A 17,500-nucleotide genomic window follows, 5' to 3' on the forward strand; every position below is an offset into this window, starting at 1 on the left:
ATGGTCAGGGGAGGCACTGAGGTAGGACAGATGTGCTCAAGAATGTTCACCTTGCACACCTGGGTGGCTTCTGTGGCTCTGTGCAACTGGTTTAACCAGATCAGGAATCCTGTCTAACAGAAGTAAAGTAATAAAAAAAGGAAAAGATGAGATTAGACAAGTACTTGGGACCTGGGAACAAGGTTTTAAACACACGTTTACATTTTCATAGTACCAGGAAAGTCAGTGTGTGTGTTTGAACACACATGTACACACACACACACACACACACACACACACACACACACACACACACACCCTTCCCTGTTTTCAAAGGTTGTTTCCCTGGGGCATTCCTCAAGATTTAATAGTCCATTGGAGGGCAGGATTGAAAGTGGTTTGAGGGGGACTTTCCCAGAAAGGTTGAAGAGTTCTGAGTTGCCAAGGTTAGCTCCCTCCCTGTTTTCCCTAACCTTGGTGGGCCCGGGCTAGGGAGCCTGCATCTGGCCTGTCCAGCTCTGGCCTCCTGACCCAGACAGCTTCCTCCTCAAGGGAGCGCAGGGCCAAACCTAGGTCGCGCCGCCCCCAACCTCGAGGCTGTCTGCCAAGAGTTCGAGGCCACCCCAATCCGGATATGATGAAAGGGAGCTACAGAGAGAAGTGTTTGAAGAGTGTAGGAGTGGCAGCGCGAGGGTGAAAGAGACGCACAAGTGGATGCTTAAGTCCTTCCCGGAGAGGGGCTGCTCGGAGGGAAGGGAAGGGACAGAGTGCGTGGAGCCAGCGCGGCCGGCTGCCACGGTCGCCGCCACTCCTGGGGGGTGGCGGGACGTGGTCAGGCTGCCAGGACGTGATGGGGCTGCGGCCGGAGCCTCGCTGACTACCGGTGGCGGGAGGAAGGGACCCGGAGCAGTCCGCGGGGGGGGGGGGGGATGCTGAGAGGTAGGTGGAGGTCCCTTAGGTCGCTCTGCCACTAGGGTTCCCGCGCGTCCTCTCCCAGCGCGCTCGTCCCGCTCGCAGCGTCCCCTCAGGCTGCTTTCAAATCCTAACTTCCCCGGGGTGGAGTTGGAGGAGGGACGCGGAGGGGGAGGGAATGGCCCCGGCGCGGCGGCGTGCTGCGCTCTAAAAACAGTTGATCCTGCTGTCCCCTTTGCTTTTCCCGCCAGAGGCAGGCCGTTTCCTGCACCCAGCACCTAATCAGCCGGGGTCGGTGCACCCCGCGGGGACGGCGCGGGCTCGGAGCGTGGCCCATGTCCGGCTCGAGTGAAGCCCTCGCTCCCGGGCCCGCAGGGCAGCAGTGCCCGGCTGAGGCGGGCGGAGCCCGGCTGGGCTCCCCGGCCCATGGTGAGTAATGAGTGCTTGCGAGTTTCTGGGACATGGTGCTTGCACACTTAGGGATGGGGTGGTGGTGGTGGTGGGGAGTGGGAGACTGCGAGGACGGGCTTCAACTTCGTAGTTGTGAACTTTTGCACACTTGTGTTACTTAAACAAGTCTGCCGGAGGATCCCTGCCCCAGATCAACAACCGGATAGGAGGGCGGGGTCCCTGGTCCCTCTACTCCCCTTCCTTGCTAGAAACTGGATGACTAGATGGCTTCTACCTTCTGCCTAAGCACTTCTTGGCCTGAGACTCAGGAGGGGGGTGAGGTCTCCAACCCTTGTCTAGTTCCCGTAAGTTCTTACGTTTTCTCACGCAGGGCTGTCTCTGCTCTCTGAGCAAGCGTGGGCTCGCCTCATCTTTCTGGTTCTTGTGGGGTACTCTGACCCCCAGGTTAAGCATCCAGGTTTCTGAGACCAGCTTCTTTTGGAATGGCTCCTGCGTATGTTTTCAATAACGTTTGTTTTGGAATAAATATGTTCCAAGAATGAATTAACTCTTTTGAGTTCTTCCAAAGGGAAAACAACATCTTTTGCTTCTGGGAAGCTTCCATAACCACATTTTAAAATTCTTTGAAGGTAATAGACTTCAGGTGCTCTTTGGTGGCAGAACCAGACTGTTCATTTCTCTTACCTTTTCCAGTAAGGACAATTCAAATGAGGACATTTCTGATTGGCAGACACCAGATAACTTTCCAGGTCTCCAAAACTCTTGATTTTAAGCATGTCTAAAATCTTGTCTCCCAGTACCCAAATATATATTGCCTTAATTTTTTTCTTCTCTTTTTAATTCAGGGGGGAAAGGGGGGCGGGGAGGAGTTGCTGTTCTTGCCAGAGTAGATAATAGCAGAAAACATCCAAGCTTAAATTGAAATGTTATGTTTATCATTTTGTTTTAGAAGAGTGACTCATTTCTTTTCCTAAACAGAGAGAATCCAAGTGATTAGCTGTAGAAAAGCACAGAACCAGACTGATAAACACATGTTTTCTCAGAAGCGGCCGTCTTACACACACTCTATTGTCAACATTGTCATCTCCCTGTCATTAGCTATGCCTGCCCGCCACAGTCATAGCCACTCCTCTATAGGCTCTTTACACTCCCACTTGAATCATTAATCACTGCTGGTAAGCAATGCTTACGCCCAAAATCAACCACGAACGCTCCAGGTAAAATGATTGGATTTGGAAATAGTCAATACGCACACAATTTAGTGTTAACGATGGGGATGTTTAAGATCTCCTGGAAGAACTTGGCATGGTATCCCGTGTACCTGGGCAGTACAAAGCTGCTTGGTGTCAGGTGATCTGAACACAAGGAGGAAGATATCTAAAAGGGCCTGAGGTTAACCACTAGTTGTGTACAGCGTGCATCTCTCTCTATGGAAAAATCAATGTCCTTTTGCAGGTGAACATTGCCTTCCTGCATTAGTGCCACCTGCTCACCCTATCGCTGGGAACAAAACAGTGTCTGAGCACAGTGAGACATTAGTGTTCAGTTAATCAAACTTTAGTTTTAAAATTCTGCACACTAAATTCAGTAAGAAAAATATAACACTTGAGGGACATTTATAGAAGATATTTTGCAAAAAGAATAAAAAAAAGATTGTGAGACATGTCTTCTGCTGAGTTAAACATACTTACTATATGTGTACTTAATATATGTAAAACCAGATTTAGTATGTTGTGATGAACTATTCTCTATGTTAACCCAAGGTGTAATTCTTAAAAATTGGAAGTAATTATAGGGATTTTTAAAATATAGCTTGAACCTCCTAATCAAAATCTGGGACCAGTTCTATAACCTTTAAGGTGATGTTGAGAAATGTAAAAGAATAGTTTGTTGCAGTTTTCAGCACTGAGTTGGCAAGGTTTTCTTTACTGAGAGAATAGCCCTGGACGTTTACCTTTCTGATGTGCTTCTGTGATTGTTTTCTGTTGCTTTGAACGCATTACAGATATTATAGTGCTATTATCTATAATATTGTTACAGACAGAGTAAGGTGCTTGCATGCTACACGCTGTAAATGGGGACCAGGAAAGTGACAGGAAAGGTATTTGTGGGATTCAGTGTCCAGGAAAGGAAGTGGGCCAGGAGCTAGCCCAACTTAGTTCTAGTTAAGTACTGTCATGTGGGTTCATATCTTCTGATGTCCTGAGGGCTACTGGAAATCTAGATGCATATGTGTATTGTATCATCATCTTATAGTAACAAATTGAGTCAGTTTTGTGTGTGTGTGTGTGTGTGTGTGTGTGTGTGTGTTTATTTTCCCCTGTGGCAAAGAACCAACCACATCTGGAGGTTGAATATGACTTCTGGGCTTCTGATTTGTTGTTTCTGCTTTTGCAAACAGAAAGTAAAGGTTTTTAAAATGATTTTCCTGTTTATAGTCAACTTCTGAAATATTGAGTTATGTTCTCATTCAAAATTCCTGTAGAAATTCCTTGGTAGTTGAAAGGTCATTTGGGCCTCGCTTGTTCTCGTAAGAAAATGGGTTTGTAGATATGATTTCTCGCGTTGCCATTGCATTTTCTTTTGGATTAAGCATTTGAATGCTCTTTCTGCTATCATGCAGTACTGTGATCGAAAGAGCCTTTTACCTAAGTGCTACATTCAGAAGTTTGTGATTTATATGTAGCAGGATCTTTAGAAATGGTTTATTCCAAATGGTTATGGTTTTAGATGAGGAGAAGAACTGCCAAAGAATTTAAGTGGCTTTCTCAATACAGCGATTGCCCCATATACATCGACAAACAAGAAATCAGGTGGAGCACAAACAGTAAAATGTATGCCATGGTGATAAATGCTGTTACAGTAGTGAATCAATACTACCTTGTCACATGGGGAGATGCACTGAAGTTAATAGGTTCTGGGTAGTGTGAATCACTGGAACCCGTTTCCATCCCAACCCCCACCCCAGAGCACTTGCCAAGGCGAGCACTGTTGGACTCAGTGCTGGTGTATACTTTAATGTGATAATGTGTGATTTAATGTACTCTTGTCTCTAGGGAGAGTCCTCTGAGACTATTAGGCGGACTTTTCATAGCAGGATGCAAAATGCCAGTGAAGTTAATTAAAAATAATCTAAAATAGAAGTGAGGGAGAGGCTCTTCAAGTTGAAACTGCTTAAGAGGAGCTCAGTCTTAGAAGCTTAGCTGAGTTGTCAGGAGTTTATAGAGCTAATCAGATTTCCTTTTGGGGAAGCCTGTTTGTTTCAATGTATATAATGTAAGCTTTACATATCTGAATTTCTTCACTTTTGTCATGCTGTTTTATCTCTTTTAAAGATGACATTTCTCAAAATTTATTATCTATGGACAGCTTCTTTCATTGGTTCTAAACTGGAGATGATTTTGACCCCAGGAAGATTTTTTGACTACATCTAGAAACATGTTAGGTGGTCCCAATATGGCAGGGTATGTATGTCACCAACATTTGGCGAGTAGAGGGCAGGGATACTGCTCAGCATCCTGCAGGGTACATGATAGCACAGTCCCAAAATAATAAATAGCCTGGCTCCAAAAGTCAGTAACGCTTAGACAGAAAAAAACCTCCTATCATTATTTCTTGAGCACCAACAGGAATTCATCCTTACTAAGGTGCATAATAAGATTTTCTGGGTTGAAAATCAGGGAATTTACATTTGCACAAGTTCTGGGAGGTACTTGATTCTGTCTAAGATATATTAATATAGAGCCTTTATCCACAAAAATACCCATTTTATTGACTTTTAAATAGAGAGTAGTCCTTTCTTTTTATGCTGGGAGGGGTAGAAGGAAGTCAGAGTGCAACAGAGACTCTTCAAAAAGTCATAAAAACAGCCCTAATTTTAAATTTTATTCACCCATGAAAACTCTCTACTGAGGTCCCCCCCAATTTTGGTTTTATATTTCAATTCAATCTTAAAGTATTTCTGAACTTCGAAGCCATATATTCTAAAATAAAGTATGCCTTAAACAGCATAAAAGAGTCATGAGGGGGAAATCGAAGGCATTCGATTCGATTCATTCACAATGAATAGGATTTGGAGATTCCCTTTGCCACCTTAGTGGAGATTCTTGTCCTGCATCCTTCCATAGCTTCTTGGAGATGCTACTGTGCAGCAACACACAGGGGCAGCTCTTACCTTTCACAGGGGTCCTGATCATTTGTATGTTGGACTCTTGGTGCCTGGATTACATTTTTGCCTAGAAATAGTAGTAAATTATATTTAGAGCCCTAAAAAGAAATCTCACAAGATTGTTGGAAATAAATTTTATTGAAACTTTCATATTTTTTTAAATGATAAATCCCAGACAATATACTGTTACAACTAAGGTGGCCACATACAAGTAAGAAAGAATAAAACAAAAACAAAACAAATCAAAACAAAATAATAGAAGATGTCTTAAAACATTTCATATATATATATATATATATATATGTTGGGATTTAAAGGGGATGTGGGGAAATTTTTGGCACATTGAAAGCCAAAGTCCTAACATGAAGGGAGTAATGTTCAGTTTGTAAGATTAGCTCCATGAGGGCAAGACTTGTGGGCACTGGTTTGTGTCTCCCTTTGCTAAGAGTCAAATGAGTTGAGGAATGCAAACTAGAAAGTTTTAATAACAAAGGAAAGGGAAGGAAGGAAGCAAGCAAGAAGGAATGAGTTAAAACTGATTAACCTATGCATTGATTTAAGTATTTGGAGAGTCTGAGTGGCCTGGATTGAATGGTAGGAAAAATCTGTTTTATGGTTTAGTCTGGAAGAACTGGGCAAGTGACTAGCATGTTAATATGGTTACATACATGTATATGTATACATATAAACACACATGCACACACACACACACACACACACACACACACACACACACACACACACACACACACACACTATTATGTACCATAATAGAGGCACAAAGAAAGTTCAGTGACAGAAATCGGAAGACGCCAATCATCGCTAGTTTGGCAAAGTCTTCAGGAAGATGTAATGTGACGTGGGCTAGGAAGCATGGTTGTAGGACTTATTGCTGAGACAGTAGGAAGCATGACTCACTGGGGAGGGTAGATTACAGAAGATCGGGTACTCCAGAAAGAAAATTGTGTGGGTTTCACGAAACAGCAGAAAATGACAATGGAAACAATGAAGACTTCTTGGCAATTGCCTAGAGGGTAACTACAGTAGTCTGGAAAAAGAATAGGTCTGGGACAGCACCAGGGCAGGGGACACTGAGGAAACATATTTAAGAGCAGCAGTAAAAATAGGATAACCCTTGCCTATCTAAGAGGACCCATTGATATTTATAATCTTTGATTCTTTTGGTGTCAAATATAGTTTTCATACCTGTTGATGAATTAAATGGGCATTATTTTGTAAAATATATATTGTGGACGCTGTTGCAAAGGTAGGAATTTAAGGCCAGCTATAGATTTGCTCTGTCACTAGCATGGTAACATGCAAGAGCCTTCAAGACTTGTTTTGAGTATGTTGAGTCCAGGGAGCTTTCTATTAATCATAGTCACCAGAAAGTAGCCAAAAACTGGCTTTGTAACTGTGTGGAGGTGAATGTCACCATCAGGGAGGTAGACAGTGGGCTCCAGAGTCTGGGAGGGGATGAAATCTTGAGGTAAGAGTTGAACCTTGGATTAAAGCACAAAAAAAAAAAAAAAAAAAAAAAAAAAAAAAAATACAGAAGAGGAGTATAATGGTTCTCCAGCAGTATTGAGTATTTTAGTGATATTTAGTGGTTACAAGAGGTAAGAATTGTCATTTGTAAAGGATGAACGATGTGCATAGACAGCTTCTCCCAGAGTGGCTGGTTGAGAATTCTCACCTTACTTTGAAGAAAACTCAGGAAAGAGGCATCAAAATATAACATGGATTGATTTGGGTGTCTGTGTTGTGTCTTGAGCACTTGTAGCACAAAGGGTCAATTTCCAGAAAGGGTTTAGAGAGTTGGGATAGCTTCCCTTTGAAATGGTGTGGGAGAAAAAGATTATATGATAATCTGGAGAAAATTAGATAAAAAGAGACTATTGAAGGCCCAGCTCTTCTCGCTAAAGTAGATGGTAGTATTTGTAAAGAGCAAGGGAGGTCAGGATGAGTCAAGACATTGGAGATTTGTGGGAAATGTTGAAAGAGGAACGTATTCAAGAGGGAATCAAACTGATGCAAACCTCAGTGAGGCTGAGGGCTTAGTGAAGAATGAGCGGCATGAATTCTGCTGGACAGGGCTCATCATGGCTGACTGCCTCTCTCAGAAGGGATCCTGTGGGAGCTTGGGAATAGAAGCAGAGAGAATGGATTGTGGAATTGGCATCGAACTGGGAATTGGCAGGGTTTCAGAAAGCCATGGAAGAAAGAGGGACAAAGGACAGATCCAGATATGGCTGGAGTGTCTTTGTTCTCATTGGACACCATTTCAGGTTGGTAGAGGTGGAGCAGAGAGGAAGGGAGTAGGAACAGAGTGAAGAAAAGCTCACCAGCTAGCAAACATTGCCACGGGCAGGTGAAGAGTCCAGCAGAGGGAGGGCGGCTTCGTCTGGTCAGTCTGCCTTCAAGGACTTGATATATATGATCCAGTGACCTTTACAGAGCTGTGAGGGAAGCTGTGGAATTTTGGGGCGTGTTAGGGCTTTTCCTGTTTCTTTCAACCTTATTTCCTGGATCTGGTTGAGATGATTTCATGGAAAGAAAGCCGAATAACAGTGTCTTTTAACAGTATTATATTTTCATAGTATTAAAAGGGTGGGGGAAAAATGAGGAAACATAAATTGACCTAGTCTACAGTTATGCCGGTTGAAAATGGAAAGTTGTTTAGAACAACAAACAACAGGGGAAAATATTCCATCTAACTGCATGAGATAATGTAGATAGTCTCTTGTGAAGGCTGAGGCTAAACTGGGTGATTTCTGTTTTTGTCCCTAAGTATCTGTGTTCAGCTTTTGTTAAAAGGCAACTGTGTGCATCACCCGATTCTAGACTTTGGGTTGATTTTCATGTTGGTGATCCCCTGGGGGCAGACTGAAGAGGTTGTAGCCCTTCTATTTCTGAGAGAGGTTGCGTATATGAACCAGTATTTTAGATCTGTCTCTTTCCTTTTTTTCCTCCTCCTCTCTCTCCCTTCCTGCTCCGTCCTTCTTGCCAGTAACAGTAGCTCTTCCCGAAAGGATTTAAAAGTCCAGCTCTTCTTTTCACCTTAGCATGCAGACCCAGGAGGAGTAATGCTCTTCAACCCTAAGCCTCTGAAGTAGGAGTTCCAGTTCATAATTCTAATTCTGATCACCCAAACTCCAGTAAGCAGGAACTTACTATTTTAACCCGAAAACGTTCATTTTGCTTGTGGTTTCGACTTGCAGTCTACTTCTGTTTTCAGATTCACGCCCACATGATCTGAACAAAGATGATTCACATACATGTGCCTTTCAGCTCTATCTTTTTGTAGTCTCAGGAATGAAGCTGGAAATGAGGTTTTATGCTAGCACATACATCTTAGTATTGACATTTGAAAGGGAAGACCCTGTTCCCAAGTGTTTTGTGCACCTGCTATATACATGGTTCCTTGAAGATTAGGAATGCTTATGTGCATAGCTGTACCTATAAGGCATATAGCCATATGCAAATTGGTGAGGGAGGATGTGAGGTCTGCTAAAGGGAATTGCCATCTTTGTTTACATACCGCTGGAAGGTTACAACAAGAAGATGTGACAGATTAGTTGATGCCAGTTTTCACTATGGTGGTTGTGATTGCATTTTGGAGCTTCTCCGAAAGTGTAGTGAGTGGGACAGACTCTCAGGGTGATGGGCAGGGTTTGGTTTTGTTGGGCTTGTGTTGCTGGTGACATCAGTTGAAGAATGCATGACACAGATCTTAAGCTTTATTTCTTTACTCCTTTACGTTGGTTTGAATTTGTGCGGAGCTGACACTCAGAACGAGGTAACTCTTGGTAGAGCAGGTGCCAGAAACTCTGAAGTTAGGTGGCAGAGTATCAGGAGCCAGCGCTGCCTTCCTTCCCCAAAGCATAGCTCTCCTCATCTGCTTCATGATGGGGCAGCTTCCGACCTTTAGAGCGTTTATGAATATAAACCTGGTTTCTTATTTTCCTCAAGTTATAAGCAGACTCCTTAGTAAGTCCTTTTTTTTCCTGAAAGGTTTCATATCACTTCTCCGTAAAAAGTAAGATAAATTATCAAACACCAGAAAACTGCAAAGGAGCTCTTGGCCAGTGTGCAGTGTGAAAAGCATTTCTTTTTGTTTGTTTGCTTAGCAAACAAGTGTTTAACATAATTTTCATACGAAACATATAAAACCAAATAGCATAATCTGAGAACAGAAACTACAGTTTCTGGGTAATTCTTGATCTAAGGAACACTGCGTTGAGTTTTTCTGAAAGGGAAGTACTCCTTGGGAAGGAAACAGATGGGCAGTCTGTCAGTGAACGGAGATTTATAAGAAGGTGGGAGGGAACTCCTAACGAGCAGAAATGGTAACTGATTAATGTCTAAGAAACAAGGAAAACTGGAAAATAAAAGTTGTTCATGGTTAGGTTTCTACCATTGCCTAAGATTCGGACTTCAATAGGGAAATAGGCAGGAAGCACTGAAGACTGTGAGGGATTTGGGAAATCACTGTATTTCCTTTGTAAGGATGTTTGTTAGGCCTATCAGGATATCTAAGATAAGGGAGCTGTTGAGTGTAATCCTGTAGCTGCAGAATGGGTGAAAGGTAAAGAGATGATAGAGATTGTGGGCTTAAAGGAGCATTGAACAAATGTAGCATCCCAGAGGTAGGGCTGAGAGTGTCCCAAAGATGAGTTAGGGAATTATTTGAGAGGTTTCTGGTTTAAGTTTCTGAGAACTAGCAGAGACTCTACCTTCTGACTTTAAATCAAATCTCCTATCAATCATTCGGCCATGTAAGAAATCAATGTTAATATAATTTTAATTCATACATCATTATTCTGTTTGTGTCCTTACCACAACTTGTCATGGCCTGCTCTGTCTTCTCTTTTTCATTTACTTCAAAGTCAGAGTCTTGAGCTTTGCAATGTTGTTACAGATTAAACAACCCCCTAGGCTCATTGTTGAGTCCCGGTGCCCTTCATTCTTGTAAAGGTGCCAAATAAGGGTTCATTGCTTGGCCAGAGAACCAGAAAAGGAATTTGGTCCTGATCAAATCACCGCGAGCTAACAGAAAACTGTTTAAAACTGAGACTACTGAAAGAAGGATTCTAAAGGACATTATGTGCATGAACACAAATGTCACAACTAAACCCATGATGTAGTCTGAGCACTACACACTAATAATTTTAAAAGGAGGAGTAAAGAAAAGAAAGGGAAGCTTGACAAGATTAGAGATGAGGGTGTCATCCTTCTGACACAGGGGAAGGTGGCAGAGTTCAAGTTCACTCTGCACGGTGTTCATAGACAGCTAAGTAAGGAAGCTACTGTGGACACCGTGTGTGGATGTCAGCAGGCCGTTACACAGAATGTTTTCCCAACCTTCAGTCTTCTAGGTAAGGTTAAGAAAGACCACTGGGTCCATCAAGTCAACTGGAGTGCAAATCCAGAGAATGAATTGAGGTAGTTATCACAAGGGAGAGAGAACAGGAGACATTTTGAAAGACATGGCAGTCACATAAGGCAAGGATAAACATTTATGTAGATTTGATTGCTTGTCAACTTTGTGAAAAATAAACTAAAGCAAATCAATCCAAGTGATATGGGTAATGGTGCTAGCTAGTCATGGTGGAGGTCTTTGAATAAAAGTGATTGGTAACTGTAGCTTTGCTATAGTTCTGCTCTAGCAGGTTCCTTTCCCCTGAAGGACCAATGTCTGTGTCTCTTGTCAGTTCTTGGGGGATGGTGAGTACTGGATGTTTTCATCTGAGGTCCTGTCATGAGTCATTCTGGAGGCCTCTAAGACAAGAATGCGACATTCCATGAACCTTTGAATGTTTGGCTATAGGCTGAGTGTTCCTGGTCGAGAAAACATTGCTAAACTTGAGAATTCCAAGACTCAGGATCAGGTGACTTAAAAGTACGTTCACCAGATTAGGAGCGTAAAGGTACTAGAGATTAAGATGTTAGAGGTAATACATTCTCTTTCCCTTTCCAAATTTCCCTTTCTAACCCTCCTATCCCCTCCCCGCCCTTTGCCACTCCCACCTCGTTTAAACATGCACAGTGTAGTATCTTTCTCTCCCTTTCTGATTTACTACAACATATTGTAAACCACCAATGCATTTTATACCTTTCTTAATGTTCATACTCAATTATGTATTTCTATTTTTGTAAATATTTCCATTTTACTTATGCATATTTTCCTTTGGCTCCCTCAATAGATAAGCTGGATCATTTATAGTTGCTTTGTTTATTTTTTTGTTTCATTTCAGTTTGTTTGTTTTTTTTTTCCAATTTTGAATGCAATCAGACCTTAGACTTCTGAATTCCTCCTGAAGGAATTCATGTCAGAGCTTGCTGAAAAGTCTCATCAGAATACAGGTAACAGTGACTTAACCGAATTGATTTAAGCATTCAGTTCAATCCATAAACACATAATTTATCTGTGATTACATGCCTTTTTCTGTTTATAAAATCATGAACCTTTATCTATATGCCTGTTTGTCTACCAGTGTATGTTACTGCGGTTATTTATATGATCTTACGTGCTTTTTGGAAATGGAGATTGTAATCCATTGGGAAGAAAGGACAAAGAAAGTTGGATTTGCATTGTTCTGTAAAGGTCATTAGGCTTCAGGGTTGTTGTTTTGTTTTGTTTTGTTTTGTTTTCCTTTTGGATCAGTGAAGAAGTGAAATTCCAGGCCCCGGGTCTTCCTGAGAGCTGGCTTAACTTTGTTTTTAGTTTTTAAAGGTTATATTTGCAGAATTTCCACATTGTTCTGAGCCACTGGGAAAAGATAGTCACAGATTTTTTTTTTTTTTCATGTTTCTTAGGGATTTTTCGCCTCAGATTTCTTAGGATGTTGTCAACTAGAATACAATCGTCTGGGTTTTGAATGGATAATGAAATGACGCTGTAGGAGACAAGTTTTATAGATGGAGGATGTAGGGAGGGATAGAGGTTAGTAAAGTCTGACAATATTGATATTTTAGAAACTGTATCTGTTAAAGATTACTGAGCACTTAATTGGTGTATATGAAGCTTAACTTGTATCAGTCCCTAAATTTTAACACAGAGATTTGTATTTTCTTTTCTGTAAATGATAAGGGCATTGAACAGTTACTAAGATTTAAGAGGGCGTGTGAGGATAGTTTTCTGAGCTCTATCATTGTTTATACACCCACTAAGTAAGCAAATACCACATAGACAACAAGAGGACAACATATTGTGAGTTTATCCTTGCCTACTTCGGGAGAATATTTGAGGGGACATGATAGTATGTTAAAAAAAGAAAAAAAAATATTAAACAGAATACTAGAAAAGACTGAGGAAAACCCAGACTCTGTGGCTACAGACTGCTAAGTCAGATGCAGTCATCCAAATTTGTTCATGGATTTGACTTGAAAGTATTCGTTTCTTCTTGAAACGGCCTAGTCCACAAAGGAAAACAGAAACAAAACCAAAAAAACAAAAGACAAAACAAAACTCCGCAACTTCCCATAGGACATTACCTTTCCTTAGTCAATTTACAGACATGTTGCTTGTGTGGTATTTCAGAAAGGGATTACCAAGTGGTTATTGACCTCAACAGCTTACCTCATGATATTTTTATAGCAGGACTTTGAAAGATGACTATCTAAAAGAACAGTAATAGTCCCCGTGGATGAGCTCTTACTGTGAACAAGACATTGCTTTCTAGATATGAGTTCATATACTTGATATAACCTATGTTCTAGTTACATTATTTTTCTCATTTTAAAGCTAAAAAAAAATCTTAACAAAGAATAGTTTTTATAGCATTCACATAATTAGTAGTGGTCCCGTTGGTGTGGCAAACTGCTTTCAAACTTGTGCTACTAAGTATTTCTCTGGTGCAGAGTATAAACTAGGGATAGTATGTCTGTCCTGGAGATTGTAAAGGGATCTTTGTTTATTGCCAGGGAAGGATGAATACGTCTCAGATTTAAAACGACAGCATTATCCCCACATCTTGGAAGGCTGTGTATATTCAGAACTTTGTAGTGTCTTCAAATTTAATCATGCATCTTTGCCCAATAACATCGCTAATCCTAGCTCACTGTGAAGCAAGTCCGTATTCCTTTGTTACTATGGTTTGTGGGAAACATTCATTTATTAGGGTTGGAGAGATGGCTCAATGGGTAAAGTATTTGCTGTACAAGTGTGAAGGCCCAAGTTCAGAGGCGCAGACCTCACACTAAAGCTAGGCATGTGACACATTTGTCCCAGCCCTGCAGGGGTAGACAGAGGAGCATCCCTGGGATCCAAGGCAACCAAGATGGTAAGCTTCCAGTTCACTGAGAGAACTTGTCTCAAACAAACAAACAAACAAACAAACAAACAAACAAGTAGTGGAGGAACGATGTAGGAAAAGTGTCAGCTTCCCATCTTCACACCACACACATGGGTGAGCGCATGTGTGAGCACACACACACACAAACACACACACACACACACACACACACACACACATTCAAGTACACATGAATATAGCACACACATATATTAGCTATTAGAATGATGCATTTGTTTGTGTATAAACTGGTGGGCACGTTCTTGTTTAATAGTTCAAGTGATTTGTCTAATAGAAGGAATTGAGTTCACTGTTTTTTGTGTACTGTATAGATTACCTGATGACACATTCAAGTTCAAAACAAAGAACACCTAACTGACATACCAGACTAAGAGCAGGCCATGTTCCCCTGTGGTGTCATTCCAGACAGTTTGAGAAGGGCTGAGTGAGTAATGAGTTTTCTCTGCTGAACTCAGCTGGGTCACAAGATTCTTCCATTCTCTGGCCCCGCCATCCCCTTCATTATCTTTGTGTTTCTACTTCAATAGTTTCTCGGAGACACCATGTGTCTCCCATCTGTAAAACTGAACTGTTTTCTTCCTAATTATATCACTGATGGTTGTGAAGATCAACTAAATACTATATATTAAAGTCTTTTGGAAATTTCCACGACAGAACTCTAATTGTGAAATTCATTAACGTTTTCTTTCAACAAAGCAAAGCATTTTTATCTTTCTCTTAAATAATATTACTGAACAACTACATATCAAGTTAATGGCTGTTATATGGCATATATAAATTTTATGTAAATTATCCAATTTATTTAATGTTTTTAGATTTTTCTTGCTTGTTACTAACTTTTCTTTCTTGTTATGAATCAATTACTTGATTTCCCCAGGTGTCTGAGATAAGTAAGTACCATTATCAAGGTTTGAAATTTGGATAGTGCCGGCTAGGTAAATTAGTATAGAATTTTAACTGAAATAGAAATTCTATTTACTTGAAATCTCCTATACTTCCTCAGCAGGAACAATCAAGATTATTGGTGAAGACTGCCTCTTACTATTGATACTGAACTTCGATCATGATAGTCATTTTGGAGTCAGAAATAATGAACTTAAACTGATCATTTCAAACCTTTATTTTTTCACCCCTTTGAGTTTTTTTTTTTAACATAATTCATGCTTGTCACTTTCTCTAAGAATGAACTCAAGTTCCATGCCTACAAAGGTTTTATTTTATTTTATTTTTTTTATGTTTTCTTCCATTCTGAACATTCTTTAGTGTGTTTGGGAATTTGGATTCTATTGTCTACCCTTATGCAGAGTCAGTTACACTGTCAGAGTGTGAGATGGCCTTGGCAGTCAAGCATCTCTGTTTTCCTGTGTTCAGGAGGAGGAGGAGCTGAGGGCTGCTCTGTTCACACAGCCATCTGCCTTGGAGTCAGAAGGCTGACCCTGGACCGGTTCCACCACCTTCTGTTTTGTTGGGGCTTGATTGTTTCATGTGAGTGTGTTTGGTCTCGCTGGCTAAGAGATTTGTTTTGTAGGACATGGTCTCCTTGATTATCTACAAATTGTTTGCCACTTCTCTATGTAGAAGAGGCACACAGGAAAGCTTTGCATACCTACAAGTACACCCCGATCCTTTGGCCCTTTGTTAATTTTAAAAGACTTTCAAATTTTGGTAGCTAAAATATATTTATTCCACTCCATGTATTAGTAGAACTGGTTAGTACTATACATCATTCAGATTTTGTACTTTCATAGTTGTCCTGACAATGAAGTATAACGAAATATAGATGTGTTCATTAGATGATTAGGTAAACTTTCATTTTTTTGATTTCTTAGAATCCTTTATGGAGGAGGTGAATAGTAAGATATGGATCTTACTACCTGTCCTGCTTGGACACATTTCTTTCTTGACATCACTCTTCCATTCACAAAGCCATGTGTACTAGATCCTCTAAGGTTAGGGTCTGTGCATCTATAGGCAGCAAGAGTTCTCAGCATGGTTCTGACTCATCAGCAAAACCAAGAAGCATGGTTTAGAGTAATTCACTACACAGAGGAGACGAACCCATTGGCTGCATAGTGATGTCCTATGCTAGGGAAATCACTTGGAGCTGGAGATCTCCACCCTAGGCCTACATGTACTAACTGAATTGCAACCACAAATCTTCATATATCCGGAATGAATGCAATGGCTTGAAAAGCAATCCTTAGCTTTCCAATGCACATGTGACACTGCAGACCTGGGTTGATAATGATCATTTGTTATTAAACATTGTACCATGCCTACATTGATAATGGTCATATGGTAAATGTCTAATATCTAAGTCCTCTGAAGAAGTACACAGCTGGTTGAAACCTGTTGCCAAGGTTGATTCTGTTTGGATGTTATCCATAACATGAATGATTGTCTATCATCGAAATCCCTCTTTCTCCTTGCCTTCCATTTCTTCAGCGATGAGTGTAAACACTATTTATGAGGCTAATATCTGATATCCCTTTAAGATGAGGAGATGTAAAGTACAAGTAAAATGGTGTCCATGCGTTAGCTTTTCCTAGCGTGTTTAAGTGGCCACAGAAGCTTAGTTTATACAAGTAAGGAATTAGCCTAAGACAATTTCAATTTTTACTTGGAGCCTTTACCGAGCCTTGCCTTGGGCTGGGTACAGGAGATTATCACAGGACAAACTAGTGACCAGCTTTCAAGCCAAGACATTTTGTTTCCAAAGGAGGCAAAGTTGGACACCCTGGTGATTGTGATGTCGCAGGACTCTCACATGACTTATTTCCCTTTGAATCTAATGAGAAATGGAGTGGTAGTTTTTTCTTTTCCTCTTTTGACTTCAGGATACTAGGAATCATCTAATTCTAGAGTTTGCAGATAAGCAAACTCATTTTAAAAAGCATGATAAACTGTCTCTTAATAAGAATTTGGGGTAGAAGAAACTCCATCTCCCCCCAGGAGTAGGTTACATCATCATAAATCCATGAGTATATGGAGCATGTGTCATTGCCATTTATTCTGTGAGGAGTGGAGAGGGTCTGTGCTTAGCACTCGAATATTGGACATGATTCAAATATGCGTCAAGTGTGTCTAGAGGGTTTATTCATACCTATTTTCTTTTAGTCAGCAATGCCTCATAATGCCTCGGTTTCATGAATTAATTTTAATGGAATTAAACTTGAACAGCTCAAAATTATATAATTAATTTCATTCAGCTTCAATTAAAGTTACTAATTGAATCAAGCCTACTAGCATGACACCTGGCGGCAGTCAGTTTCCTAACAGTGTGAGCACGGAGGACTGCTGAGAAGTCAGTTCCTGTGAACTGGTGAGGTCGGAGAAAGTCCTTCTTACTGATAATCTCCAAAAGGCTGGGCTTGACTGTAGCAGTAAAGAATTCTGGAACTGTTTAAGAAAGTTAAGGTTTTAATTGAAACTAACACATCATTTGAAGATTACATTTTTCCCTCTGATAATGGTGAATAGATGTTACATAAATCTAGAACATATTGATTTAGTATACTTTCATTTATATTTCATGATGTTTGAATATGGTTTTGCAGTCTAAAAAAAAATGCTTAAAACCACTCCCTGCCCTGCTTTTTGTCGTAATCTTAGCCTCTGGGTTTCAACCCAACTATTTCTCATGTGTTGAAATGTGCTTTATGACAGAATTGTTAATTTGTTGTGAAATCTCTGTGATGCATGAAACTTTTTT

The 17,500-nt window shown here is 40.7% G+C and overlaps 1 protein-coding gene across 2 annotated transcripts in view; it reads left to right on the plus strand.

Moving 5' to 3' along the window:
* The first annotated feature begins 991 nt into the window (after positions 1–991).
* Mdfic (MyoD family inhibitor domain containing) overlaps positions 992–17,500 on the plus strand; it is an 82,107-nt gene continuing 65,598 nt past the window's right edge. The window contains exon 1 of one of the 2 annotated variants that reach the window (XM_029533949.1): positions 992–1,320. In XM_029533949.1, coding sequence (XP_029389809.1) covers positions 1,227–1,320 — 94 coding nt within the window. In that variant the 5' untranslated portion in view covers positions 992–1,226. The remainder of the gene's footprint in view (positions 1,321–17,500) is intronic. The other variant, XM_029533945.1, reaches the window with a different exon arrangement.

The sequence above is a fragment of the Mus pahari genome, chromosome 2 (assembly GCF_900095145.1).
Source record: "Mus pahari chromosome 2, PAHARI_EIJ_v1.1, whole genome shotgun sequence".
Lineage (NCBI taxonomy): Eukaryota > Metazoa > Chordata > Mammalia > Rodentia > Muridae > Mus > Mus pahari.